Here is a 12,494-nt window from a genome sequence, read left to right as displayed (position 1 = left end):
CTGTTAACAGGCAGTTAATTGGCTCTAATCCCCTTCCCGCCTCGAGGAGACGGGTCCCTGCGCGAGACGGGGACCCGCCTCCCGGGAAGATGGCACGGAGGCGGGTTGGGAGCGGGTTCGGTACCCGCTCCCAGTTTCTGCCATTTTCCCAGCAGTCCCGCCTCCATACCCGCCTCCCCAGGGCTGGGAAAATTCCCCCCAAAGTGTCGTTAGAGCAAACTGTTTGTAGTGGTCTGGGATAGCACAATATTTACATAAATGGTTAAAATGTTACCTGTTGAAGTCAATGGAAAGGAAAACAGGGAGAGATGTATAACGAGCAGCTATTCCGATATCGTCCATGTTACACTTCGCTTAAAGTCAACATTACCCCCGGGTGTGGAGCTAGAACAATGAACTATAAAACTAGAAGTACAATTCTTACCTTACAAGATTTGGTTTGGCTACATATAGAATACTGTGCCCAGTTTTGGTTCCTCTTGTATGGCGGGGGATGACGAGGCCCTGGAAGATGCCCGGAGGTGGGCCATTCAGCAGATCCCTCCTCTAAGCTCTCTTAGTTGTGAAGATAGGCTTAGAGAGCTGGGGCTTTTCACTTTACAGAAGTGTAGACCTCAAGGGGATCTGATTGACATCTTTAAAATAATGACGAGATTTGATTCTGTCCAAGTAGACAGGCTACTTGAAGTGTCAGCCATGGCTCAGTGGTAGCATTTAGAAGAGTCAATCAAGGGAAAATAGCGTGGGTTGATCAGACGTCATCGGGGGCGGGACTGAAACCCGAAAACCAGGAGTCCCGCCCCCAACGCGGCTTCATTGACAAAATCCAGCCCTTTGGGTTGAGAGTACATTCCAGACATCTCTCTGCTCGGTGATGGTTCAGGTCAGCAACAATGGGCTGGATTTTGTCAATGGGGATGCGTTGGGGGCGGGACTGCTGGTTTTCAGGTTTCAGTCCCACCCCCAACGACGTCTGACCAACCCACGCTATTTTCCCTTGGCAACAATCGGGTTCAAGCATCAGGACTGCTACTCATAAGCGGGTCGGTTAGCAACTCACCTCAAAGGCACCGATCCAGGGATAAACTCTGCCCGGTTATCATCCAGAAGTCATACAAGCAGTCTTTTCATGGAAGCTGCTTTCAGAGCTGCCCCGGCTGAAATATCTCCTGTCTAGTGGAAGATATGTAAAGTAAACTTTTCCTCCAAGTCTTTTAACGGGAGTATTTTTACATTAAAAATACTCCCTCGCCCTCGCTCTTCCCAAGTAACATGCCCCTGTACCGTGTAACAGCTGTGGGATCTGCCTATATTATACTATCTTTCTAAACTGAGACAAATGGAGATGAATCAACTCCACCTTCAAGCTCATCGACCACTTGCCCACCCTCAGCCCCACAGTGGTAAGGCAGCACAACACAATGTCAATCCACTCCTGTGTCAGCTGTGGCTCAGTGGGCAGCACCCTCGTCTCTTAGTCAGAAAGTCATGGGTTCATAGCCCCACTCCAGGGACTTGAGCACAAAAATCTAGGCTGACACTCCAGGGCAGTGCTGAGGGAGTGCTGCACTGTCGGAGGTGCCGTCTTTCGGATGAGACGTTAAACTGAGGCCCCGTCTGCTCTCTCAGGTGGATGTAAAAGATCCCAGGGCACTATTTTGAAGAAGAGCAGGGGAGTTATCCCCGGTGTCCTGGGCCAATATATATCCCTCAATCAACATCAGCAAAACAGATTATCTGGTCATTATTGCATTGCTATTTGTGGGAGCTTGCTGTGCGCAAATTGGCTGCCGTGTTTCCTACAGTACAACTTCCTCCACTTTAAAAAATACTTCATTGGCTGTAAAGCGCTTTGGGACTTCCAGTGGTCGTGAAAGGTGCTATAGAAATGCAAGCCTTTCGTTCACCCACACATACAATGCAACTTAAGGGCAAAGAAGATGTGAATTTGGCCGTCGCAGGTATGGGGAAGCATCCTGTGTGTGAAGGTAGCTATAATATAACATCGTGGATCATTCTGAAAGCTAACCAGATTTGAAACTGTCCAGTGTGTTTGCTGTCCTCTCGGGATGAGGTGATGAGCAGAGTCCGTACGCTTGGCCACAGGGAATGAGGCAAAAGCAAAATAATTGGGAATAAAGTCACATGGGTCACCTGAAAGTGCTGTTGTGCACCTGATGCTGTCCAATTATTGGACAACATAAATAGAGGGTTGTGGTGGATCGCCACCTAAACGGGCGCAATCCACTTTTCCGTCCGTGGACAATAAATCGGGCACCTTGCCTTTAAGAAGCATGCTGCCTTTAAGGCATGACAAAGGAGCGGGCATCACCCTCAGTGTGTACTCAAAAGCACGGGCGTCGCCCTCATTCTGTTTTCGGGTTTAGCAGAGAGAGGAGCTGGGGCAGCCAGCTCTCAAGAGAATGTAATAAAAGCCATGTGTTCCTCAGATCGGTTCGGCCTCCATTCGTGTTCCGCGGCAGCCTCAACATTGGTGACCCCGACGCTCAGAACTTATTCCGAGCACTGCAATGGCGGACACGAACGCAGTTTCCGTGAAACTGCCGGAGTTTTGGGAAAACCAGCCCGAAGCCTGGTTCCTCCAAGCTGAGTCCCGATTCCGGCTGTGACACATCACCACAGATGGGACGAAGTATGACTACCTCATCGCATCACTCGGTAGCTCCACAGTCACGAAGGTCTGGATAGCGCTGCAGAACTCACCAGAGGAGGGCAAGTATGCACATCTTAAGGCCGCGCTCCTTAAAAAATTTACGACCTCGACATACCAGCGAAACTGCCGCCTCCTCGACCTTCCAGGCCTCGGTGACGCCTCACCGTCAGACCTCCTCTCCCACATGCTCTCACTCACCGACAAGAGCCCACCCGGGTCCCTCTTCCGCATGCTGTTCATCCGCCAGCTACCTCCCAGCATCCGCCCAGCGATCGTGGCGTCCGGCCTCACGGACCTAGAAGCCCTGGCCGACGAGGCTGACAAGCTGCTGTCCGCTCACTCCAGCCGCGACGTCGCTCCGGACCTGGCAGCCACAGCCTGGGCGCGCCCCTCACCGGCCACCACGCGGCCACAAGGCCCAGCCACGGGGCCCACGGGGCCTTCGCGCCCCACAAACCCGGGCTACTGTTACTACCACGCACGGTTCGGCGCCAGGGCACAACGGTGCACACCGCCCTGCTCCTTCAAGTCCGCCCCCGTACCAGCCTCCGCGATGGCCGTGGGCCACGCGGGCTCCCTGCTGTACGTCACGGATGACAAAACCGGCCGCCGGTTCCTGTGCGACACTGGAGCTCAGCACAGCATCATCCCGGCCTCCGCCCTCGACATCCAAAAGGGCGAACGAGGACAGGCGCTGGCTGCCGCTAACGGCTCGGACATCCGGACGTACAGCACCCGCACAGTCACCCTCGACCTCGCTGGTCGCCGCTACCGATGGGAGCTCATCACTGCCAAGGTACTCTCCCCTCTCATCGGCGCAGACTTCCTGTGCGCCCACGGCCTACTGGTAGACATCCCTCGACACCGCCTCGTGGACATGAACACCATGTCCCCCATCCTGGGCGCCATGGCCCCCCGTCAACCCGCCGACATGGCGTCACAGTGCCACGCCCGGGCCACGGATGACTACTCGGCACTCCTGGCCGAATTCCCGGCCCTCACCAACCCGACCTTCTCCGCGGAGGTCGCCAAACACGGGGTGGAACACTTCATCCCCACCACAGGCCCCCCAGTGTACGCCCACGCCCGCAGGCTGGACCCGGCCAAACTGGAGATCGCGCGGACCGAGTTTGCCACTATGGAACAGCTCAGCATCATCCGCCGCTCCAACAGTCCCTGGGCCTCCCCACTCCACATCGCCCCCAAACCAGGCGGGGGTTGGCGCCCCTGCGGGGATTACCGCCGCCTCAATGATGCCACCACCCCTGATCGGTACCCCGTGCCACACATTCAGGACTTCTCAGCTAGACTGGCCGGCCGGTAAGTCTTTTCCAAAGTCGACCTGGTGCGCGGCTACCACCAAGTCCCCGTCCACCCCGCGGACGTCCCCAAGACGGCCGTAATCACCCCCTTCGGGCTTTTCGAGTTCCTGCGGATGCCCTTCGGCCTCAAAAATGCGGCCCAGGCATTCCAACGGCTCATGGACTCGGTCCTTCGGGACCTGAAGTTCCTGTTCGTCTACCTGGACGACATCCTGGTAGCCAGTTCCTCCAAGCAGGAACACCTCGAACACCTTCGCATCCTGTTCGGGCGCCTCAGCGACCACGGGCTCATCCTCAGCCCAGCCAAGTGCCAGTTCGGCCTGGACAAGATCAACTTCCTCGGCCACCACATCACCCATGCTGGGGCCATTCCCCTGCCCACCAAGGTGCAGGCCGTCCAGCAATTTCCCCGCCCCACCACCATCAAAGGACTCCAGGAGTTCCTCGGGATGGTGAATTTCTACAACCGCTTCATCCCCAAAGCGGCGTCCCTCATGAGGCCCCTATATGAAGCCCTCCGGGGCAGGAGCGGCAAGATGGCGGTCGAATGGACGGCAGACGTATCAGCCGCCTTCAACTCCACCAAGACCGCGCTCGCCGACGCCACCCTGCTCGCGCACCCACGGCCCAATGCCAGAGTAGCGCTCACCACGGACGCCTCCGACCACGCGGTCGGCGCCGTGTACGAGCAGTGGGTCGACGGCGCCTGGCAACCACTTGCCTTCTTCAGCCGCCAACTACGCCCCCCGGAGGTCAAGTACAGCACCTTCGACCGCGAGCTCCTCGCGCTGTACCTGGCAGTCCGCCATTTTCGGTTTTTGCTGGAGGGCCACCCCTTCACTGCGTTTGTCGACCACAAACCCCTGACATTCGCAATGGCAAAGACAACCGACCCCTGGTCCGCCAGGCAGCAGCGCCAGCTCGCGGCAGTGTCCGAGTTCACCACGGACATCCAACACGTCTCCGGCCGAGACAACGTGGTAGCCGACTGCCTCTCCCGCCCCGCCATCCACGCCGCACACCTGGCAGTCGACTACGCTCAACTCGCAGCAGACCAGCTCACGGACCCTGATCTGCTCTCCGCACCTACCAACCTACCAGGGCTACGCCTGGCCGACGTCGCCTGCGGCCCGACCGCAGTCACGGTCAAGTGCGACATATCCCTATCTCAACCTCGGCCCGTCGTCCCAGCGTCCTGGCGCCGCCGGGTATTCGAGATTCTCCACAACCTCTCCCACCCCGGCGCCCGCGCATCCATCAGATTGGTAGCCAACCGCTTTGTCTGGCGCGGCCTTCGCAAGGATGTGCGCACTTGGGCCAACTCCTGCCTAGCCTGCCAATGGGCCAAGGTGCAGCAACACACGAAAGCACCCCTCGAGGAGTTCACCGTCCCTTCACGTAGATTCGACCACATCCATGTGGACATCGTCGGGCCCCTGCCGCCGTCGCAAGGCCACACGCACTTGCTGACGATCATCGACCGCACCACGCGCTGGCCCGAGGCAATTCCACTGACCTCTACCACCACCGCCGACATCGCCAGAGCCTTCGTCAGCACCTGGGTCACACGGTTCGGCGTCCCCTCCGACATGACGTCGGACAGAGGTCCGCAATTTACCTCTGAACTCTGGACCGCCATCGCACGCAATCTCGGGGTGACCATTCACCGCACCACAGCGTACCACCCCCAAGCCAATGGACTGTGTGAGCGGTTCCACAGATCCTTGAAGGCATCTCTTCGAGCCAGCCTCCAGGACGGCGCCTGGACCGACCAACTCCCGTGGGTCCTCCTCGGCCTGCGCTCCGCGGTTAAAGAAGACCTCCACGCATCGGCAGCAGAGCTCGTGTACGGCCAGCCGCTGCGCGTACCCGGCGAGTTCCTGCCCACCGCCACGACACCCTGGTCAGCCGACCAGCAACGCCACGACTTCGCCTCACCGGCGCTACAGTTCGCCCCGGTGCCCATTGCCCGGCACGGCGAATCCACCTCACACGTCCCGCTAAGCCTGCACCAGGCACGGTTCGTTTTCGTCCGGCACGATGCCCACCGCGGACCCCTTCAACCCCCGTACGACGGGCCCTACAAAGTGCTACAGGCTGGGGACAAATTTTTCGACCTACAAGTGGGCGACAGGACTGAAAAAGTGTTGGTTGACCGACTCAAGCCAGCACACTCGGAGCCCGGTGAGCAGGTCCCAGTAGCTCGTCCACCGCCACGCGGCCGACCTGCCCTCAAGCCAGTACACCCGGCTGCTCCACGCTCGGCCGTTCCACGTCCACCGGCGTCCTACAAGAGCCGCTCCGGCCGGCCCATCAGACCGCCGCACCGTCTCGTCCACACCTCCTAAGCGGATTCTGGGGGGAGCTGTGTGGCGGATCGCCACCTAAACAGGCGCAATCCACTTTTCCGTCCGTGGACAATAAATCGGGCACCTTGCCTTTAAGAAGCATGCTGCCTTTAAGGCATGACAAAGGAGCGGGCGTCACCCTCAGTGTGTACTCAAAAGCACGGGCGTCGCCCTCATTCTGTTTTCGGGTTTAGCAGAGAGAGGAGCTGGGGCAGCCAGCTCTCAAGAGAATGTAATAAAAGCTATGTGTTCCTCAGATCGGTTCGGCCTCCATTCGTGTTCCGCGGCAGCCTCAACAGGGTCTTAGAGCAAGTTGTATGCCTGCATTCTCTCGGTCAGGTTGTGATACTACTAAACCTTACAAGACGGAAAATAACAGAAGTGTAACCTTGATGGGACAGTAATCCTGTTGTACAAAGAATTACAAAATATGTTCTTTGTTCTATTTTTGTAGACATTTTTAAAGATTATCCTTTGCTATATAGTGTGCAGTATGTATTCTATCTTTTTAATGGTGTCTTTTTTGCCTTCCAGCCTGAAAAACCAATTGTGAGATTCTTCAAGAGCAAAATTGTGAATTGAATCCGACTTCAAGAAATTCTATTTTCCTTACGGGGCATCCGCATTTTATTCAACGCAGAGATGGATATCTTCCTCAAAAGGCATTTAACCCCTTTAAATAGCGTTTTATTATTTTTTTCAAAACGGAAGCAACTCACAGAGATGTCTGTTACTCAAATCTGCCTGTCGGAAGCGAATCCCACTGGTTACCAGCTAGGCACAAGAGTGAGCACCTTGCCTTGGTGGCAGGGGAAACTCATATCACTTCAAGCACACTTTCTCCGGTCTGATCCTAAAGCACAGTTGGGACAGTAGTTATTGGTCTGTAGCACAGGTTGTCCCAGGCAGGTGAATAAAGGAGGCTGTATTCCAGCAAGGCAGAACCCAAAAAATTCTTTCTAACTTTTTGAAGAACGTCTCAAAGTGCTTTAGTATATTTAAGTAGTTTTGAAGTGTAGTAAGTAACCAAGTTGTGCACAGCAAGGTCCCACAAACAGCTCAGAGACCAGGAGAATTCCCCTGCTCTTTAAAGTTACCACGGGATCTTTTACGTCCACCTGAGGTGGCAGATGGGACCTTGGCTTAATGTTTCCGAAAGATGGCACCTCTGACAGTGCAGCACTACCTCAGTGCTGCACCTTTTTTTATTCGTTCCTGGAATGTGGGCATCGCTGGTAAGGCCAGCATTTATTGCCCAACCTTAATTGTCCTTGAGAAGGTAGTGGTGGTGAGCCATCTTCTTGAACCCCTGCAGTCCTTATGGTGAAGGTGCTCCCGCAGTGCTGTTAGGGAGGGAGTTCCAGGATTTTGACCCACCGACGATGAAGGAATGGCGATATATTTCCAAGTCAGGATGGTGTGTAACTTGGAGAGGAACTTGCAGGTGATGGTATTCCCATGCGCCTGCTGCCCTTGTCCTTCTAGGTGGTTGAGGTCGCGGGTTTCGGAGGTGCTGCCGAAGAAGCCTTGGCGAGTTGCTGCAGTGCATCTTGTAGACGGTACACACTGCAGCCACAGTACGCCGGTGGTGGAGGGAGTGAATGTTTAAGGAGGCGGATAGGGTGCCAATCAAGCAGGTTGCTTTGTCCTGGATGGTGTCGAGCTTCTTGACTGAAGTGTCAGCCTAAATTATGTGCTCAAGTCCCTGGAGTGAGGCTTGAACCCACAACCTTCTGACTGAGAGTTGAGAGTGCAACAAAGAAACTGGGTGGTTCAATGGATTGGCACGTTGTCTATTCATCTCCGGAGCCTGGATTGCAATCTAGCTCAGTTCGATAGTGTAAAAGTCTCCTCTCTGACTGCTGTATGGGTCCTAAGTGAAATTTGCTTGGGCATTCTCAACACAGTTCCCAGTTTTTACAAGTGGAAAAATTAATAATTCCTCATTGTTTGGTGCTGGTGGTTCTGCTTCTTCTTCTTAGGCAGTCCCTCGGAACCGAGGATGACTTGCTTCCACACTAAAAATTAGTTCTCAGGTGGCTGATGAGTCCAATGCGGGACCTACAGACTCTGTCACAGGTGGGGCAGAAGATGAGCAGTATGGCGTTTCGGTCTGTCGCTGTTGGGGTTGTCCATGATGTTTCCGGTCTCGAACTTCATTTTAAAGGGTGGAAGATGCCTGTGCGTGAATTCTTTTAACGTGGTTAAGGTGAGCATCTCAAAGGGAGGAAGCCATGCACTTTATGTTCAAATATTCGCCGTGGCCTGTTTTAAAACAGATGTTACTGTTATGAAGATGAATATAACCTGTTCACTACCTTTTAGAAACAGGAAATTGGGAGGAGAAATTGATAAATTTGTCACATTCAAAGTATTACATTAAAGTGGGTGGCCAGATTTGTGCTTATAGAGGTGAAGAATATTGGTGCTGAGGAATGGAGTGTTTGTCGCCCAGTCTCAGCACGGAACAGTTCAGATCAGATTCGGTGTAGTTAGCTGCAGTTAAGCCTTGGTCCTAATCGCAGAAGAATTCGCCTCTCTGACCAAAATGAACAATTTAGTGCCAAATTATAAATGGCTTTATGCTGAGGCCTGTGTCCACTGTTAACTGAGTCGTGGCTGCCCAAGTTCATTTCACGTGGAACCCTTCCAGCCAGTAGACAGCTCGAAGTTCTCTCTCACCAGTCTGGGCTGTATTCAAACTGCTTGCCTCACTGCGATACAGTCGAGGTAGGTACTGAAGCCTGTGCACCGAGCGTGTGCTCACATATCTGGCCTCCAATTTATACCTTCTAGCATGATGATCCCAAGCCTCAAAGTTTACATAGCTACTATTTGATGGATAAATGCCTTTTGCGTGGTGGAAGGACCTTCACTAGACAGGTTGTGATGTGACCACTTCAATATTTGGTGTCCCAACACAATACAGTAAGTAAGCCTCATCACATTAAACCCCCTCTTTTGCAGAGAAGTTTGGAAGTGACTTGAAAGGGCAGCTTTGTACCAAGAACTTGGCTTTGCCAACTTGGAACGTAATTGAGACTACTGAAACTTATTTCAGTTTTTCTATCTAAGCTAGATTCGCACTCACGTTTCACGAGATAAAAGATAACATTGTAATAAACTGAAATCACCCAGCACCAAGAATGTTAATTTTAATCACAGAATTTTTTGTGATAACTTATAGGTGCAAACGCCATGAGAAAACCTATTGTTCACCTTGATGCAAAAAAGCACCGTATGAAAAAATATATCCAGATTGTGATTTTCTTTACCAATTAATGTTTCAGTTATACAGTTTGAAGACCCGATTAAGTCTTTGACAATTGAGAAGTGTATATAATTCTGAGGAACCTTGTCTACATAAAATCTCCCAATCAGGTTTCAGTGAAATTCCATTGTACTTAACATTAAAAAAAACTCTGAAATGACAGATGTACCTGATGACAGATTGCCCGTCCTGTGAGAACATTAGACAGACAGTTACAAAGAGAGTGCATTGTGTGGTAAGGGATGGTCCTTATCTGAGGAAGGATGTTCTTGCCATGGAGGGAGTGCAGCGAAGATTCACCAGACTGATACCTGTGATGGCAGGAATGACGTATGAGGAGAGATTGGGTCAATTGGGCTTATATTCGCTAGAGCTTAGAAGAATGAGAGGGGATCTCATTGAAACTTATAAAATTCTAACAGGACTAGACAGACTAGATGCAGGAAGGATGTTCCCGATGGCCGGGGTGTCCAGAACCAGGGGTCACAGTTTAAAGATAAGGGGTAAGCCATTTAGGACTAAGATGAGGAGGAATTTCTTCACCCAGAGAGTGGTGAACCTGTGGAATTCTCTACCACAGAAGGTTGTTGAGGCCAATTCATTAAATATATTCGAGAAGGAGTTAGATAGATTTCTTGAAGCTAAAGGGATCAAGGGATATGGGGAGAAGGCAGGGACAGGGTACTGAATTTGGATGATCAGCCATGATCTCATTAAATGGCAGAGCGGGCTCGAGGGGCCGAATGACCTACTCCTGCTCCTATCTTCTATGTTTCTATGTCATTCAGGGCTTGCATTTTGTCAGCCGGCTGAATAGCAGCCATGAGGACTGCTGTGCAAAGTACAGTACTTGACCCTTCCAAAACGAAGGAAGGAACAACGGTGGAAAAATGTAGAAATAAAGCCAGTAAATAAGAACAGAAAATTGCTGGAAATGCACAACAGATCAGGAACTGCCCACCGAGGCCCTGCAAAGGAGATTTTTTTAAAAAGGTCCCTGCATCTTACCCAGGGCCAGCAGAGCAAGTAATCCAAATCACAAGTCTTGAAAAATTGAAAATATTCAAAACTATAAAATTGGAAACTGGAGAAAGTTTTCCCGAATGGAGTATTGTGCTATTTTTGCAGAGTGAAGCAAAACGTGGAATGCTCATCAAACTCTGAAGTACATTGGTGAATGTTTTTAAACTTTTGGCCAGCAACTCACCATGGGAGGTCTACTGGGCTGTGTTCAGGTGACAGTGAGATGGCGCCATCACCAATGAGCTAGTGCAGCCCTCTGTGGTGTAAACATCTCTATGTAAAACTATTTGTTTTTTTACACACATAGATTAGTTCCTTGTGTTCTGAAAGGGAGAAACTGTGTTATGTTTCTGTCCCCTGTGTTTGTGACTAAAGTCTACAGAATACTGGAGAGTGTATTCAGTTTCCTTGACAATCTCTGCAATTCCTGTGTGCAATAAAACATAACATTGACCAAGTAAATTGTGCGTGCCTTTATTGTGTTCAAAGAAATTGCGACAAGCTGCATAAAATATAAGGTATTGGAATTTGCATTTTATTTCACACGAGAGAAAGGATGAATGAGATATGTACTGTATCTTCTTAGGCAGTCCCTCGGAACCGAGGATGACTTGCTTCCACATTAAAAATGAGTTTGCAGGTGACTGATGAGTCCAATGCGGGACCTACAGTCTCTGTCACAGGTGGGGCAGATGGTGGTTGAAGGGGCGGGTGGGTGGGGTGCTTGGGTTGACGTGCGCTCCTTCCGCTGTTTGCGCTTGGCTTCCGCTTGCTCCCGGCGAAGAGACTCGAGGTGTTCGGCGCCTTCCCGGATGCTTCTCCTCCACTTTGTGCAGCCTTGGGCCAGGGATTCCCAGGTGTCAGTGGGGATGTTGCACTTTTTCAAGGAGGCTTTGAGGGTGTCCTTGAAGCGTTTCCTCTGCCCACCTGGGGCACTCTTGCCCTGCCGGAGCTCCGAGTAGAGCCCAATACGAGACTCCCAAGACAAGCGCTCTACTCGTACTGTACACTGAGGGCATGAGTATCCGCTGTAAAAAAAACCTATCCGGCATGTAAGGTGAACATGCGTGGGAAGTTTCTTTTTGCTCCTGAGAAACCAAGGTGCAGGGAACCACTAGAGCTGAAAAAGAGTAAAAGAGATCAGTAAGTACGGCTTTAGGTGAATTTTAAAAGCCTGAAAATTGTAGGAGTTAGGTAAGACGGAGGGACTTAACTGGGTTCCCTAGTTCTGAGTAAAGCAGAAGGCTGTGTGATCAGTCTTGAACTGAATGCAGTGGGATGTAGGGAGACGGAAAGGAATTTAGAATGGTATACTTGGAGCTCGGGAGGAAGCAGATAGCTAAATTCAGAGGAACTTTGAAACAATAACATTGATAGAATAAGTCAATGTTTGTGATGGAGAAAGAAAGGTTGGATGCTCGAGGTGAACTAGCTGTCCAGGAATGTTGGTGTTACTAGTATAACCTCCTTGGGATAGGGGCAGTACTGAATTATTTGACAGTTTTGGGTCTTATTCATAATTAAGAGCTGTTGAGGGTAAAAGAAGTGCTTGCATGAAAGAGGGTACATCTTCCTGAAGACAGCTTTAGCAATGGAGGAGTTGGTCCATGCAATTCAGAACCTATGGGGGCGATTTTGCCAGCCCTGGGGAGGCAGGTATGGAGGCAGGACTGCCGGGAAAATGGCAGCATCTGGGGGCGGGTACCCATCCCGCCCCCAACCTGCCTCCGTGCCATCTTCCGAGGAGGCGGGTATCCGACCCACGCTGGGAGCCACCTCCTCGAGGCGGGAAGGGGATTAGTGCCAGTTAACAGGTAGTTAGCAGGCAGTTTTTTTGATAATTCCTATTTGGCCAC

At 51.9% G+C, this 12,494-nt stretch overlaps 1 protein-coding gene across 1 annotated transcript in view; it reads left to right on the top strand.

The window, feature by feature from the left end:
* The window catches only part of LOC147097987 (zinc finger matrin-type protein 4-like), a 319,696-nt gene extending 308,470 nt beyond the window's left edge, over positions 1–11,226 (top strand). Inside the window, exon 7 of the mRNA XM_085971183.1 lies at positions 6,879–11,226. Within this exon, the coding sequence (XP_085827309.1) occupies positions 6,879–6,897 (19 nt within the window). The 3' untranslated portion in view covers positions 6,898–11,226. The remainder of the gene's footprint in view (positions 1–6,878) is intronic.
* Positions 11,227–12,494: the final 1,268 nt, after the last annotated feature.

The sequence above is a fragment of the Somniosus microcephalus genome, chromosome 30, assembly GCF_052327205.1.
Source record: "Somniosus microcephalus isolate GS21.2 chromosome 30, FLI_Smic_1.0, whole genome shotgun sequence".
NCBI lineage: Eukaryota > Metazoa > Chordata > Chondrichthyes > Squaliformes > Somniosidae > Somniosus > Somniosus microcephalus.
The sequence above is the reverse complement of the archived record's forward strand: the minus strand, read 5'-3'. Positions and strand labels throughout refer to the sequence as shown.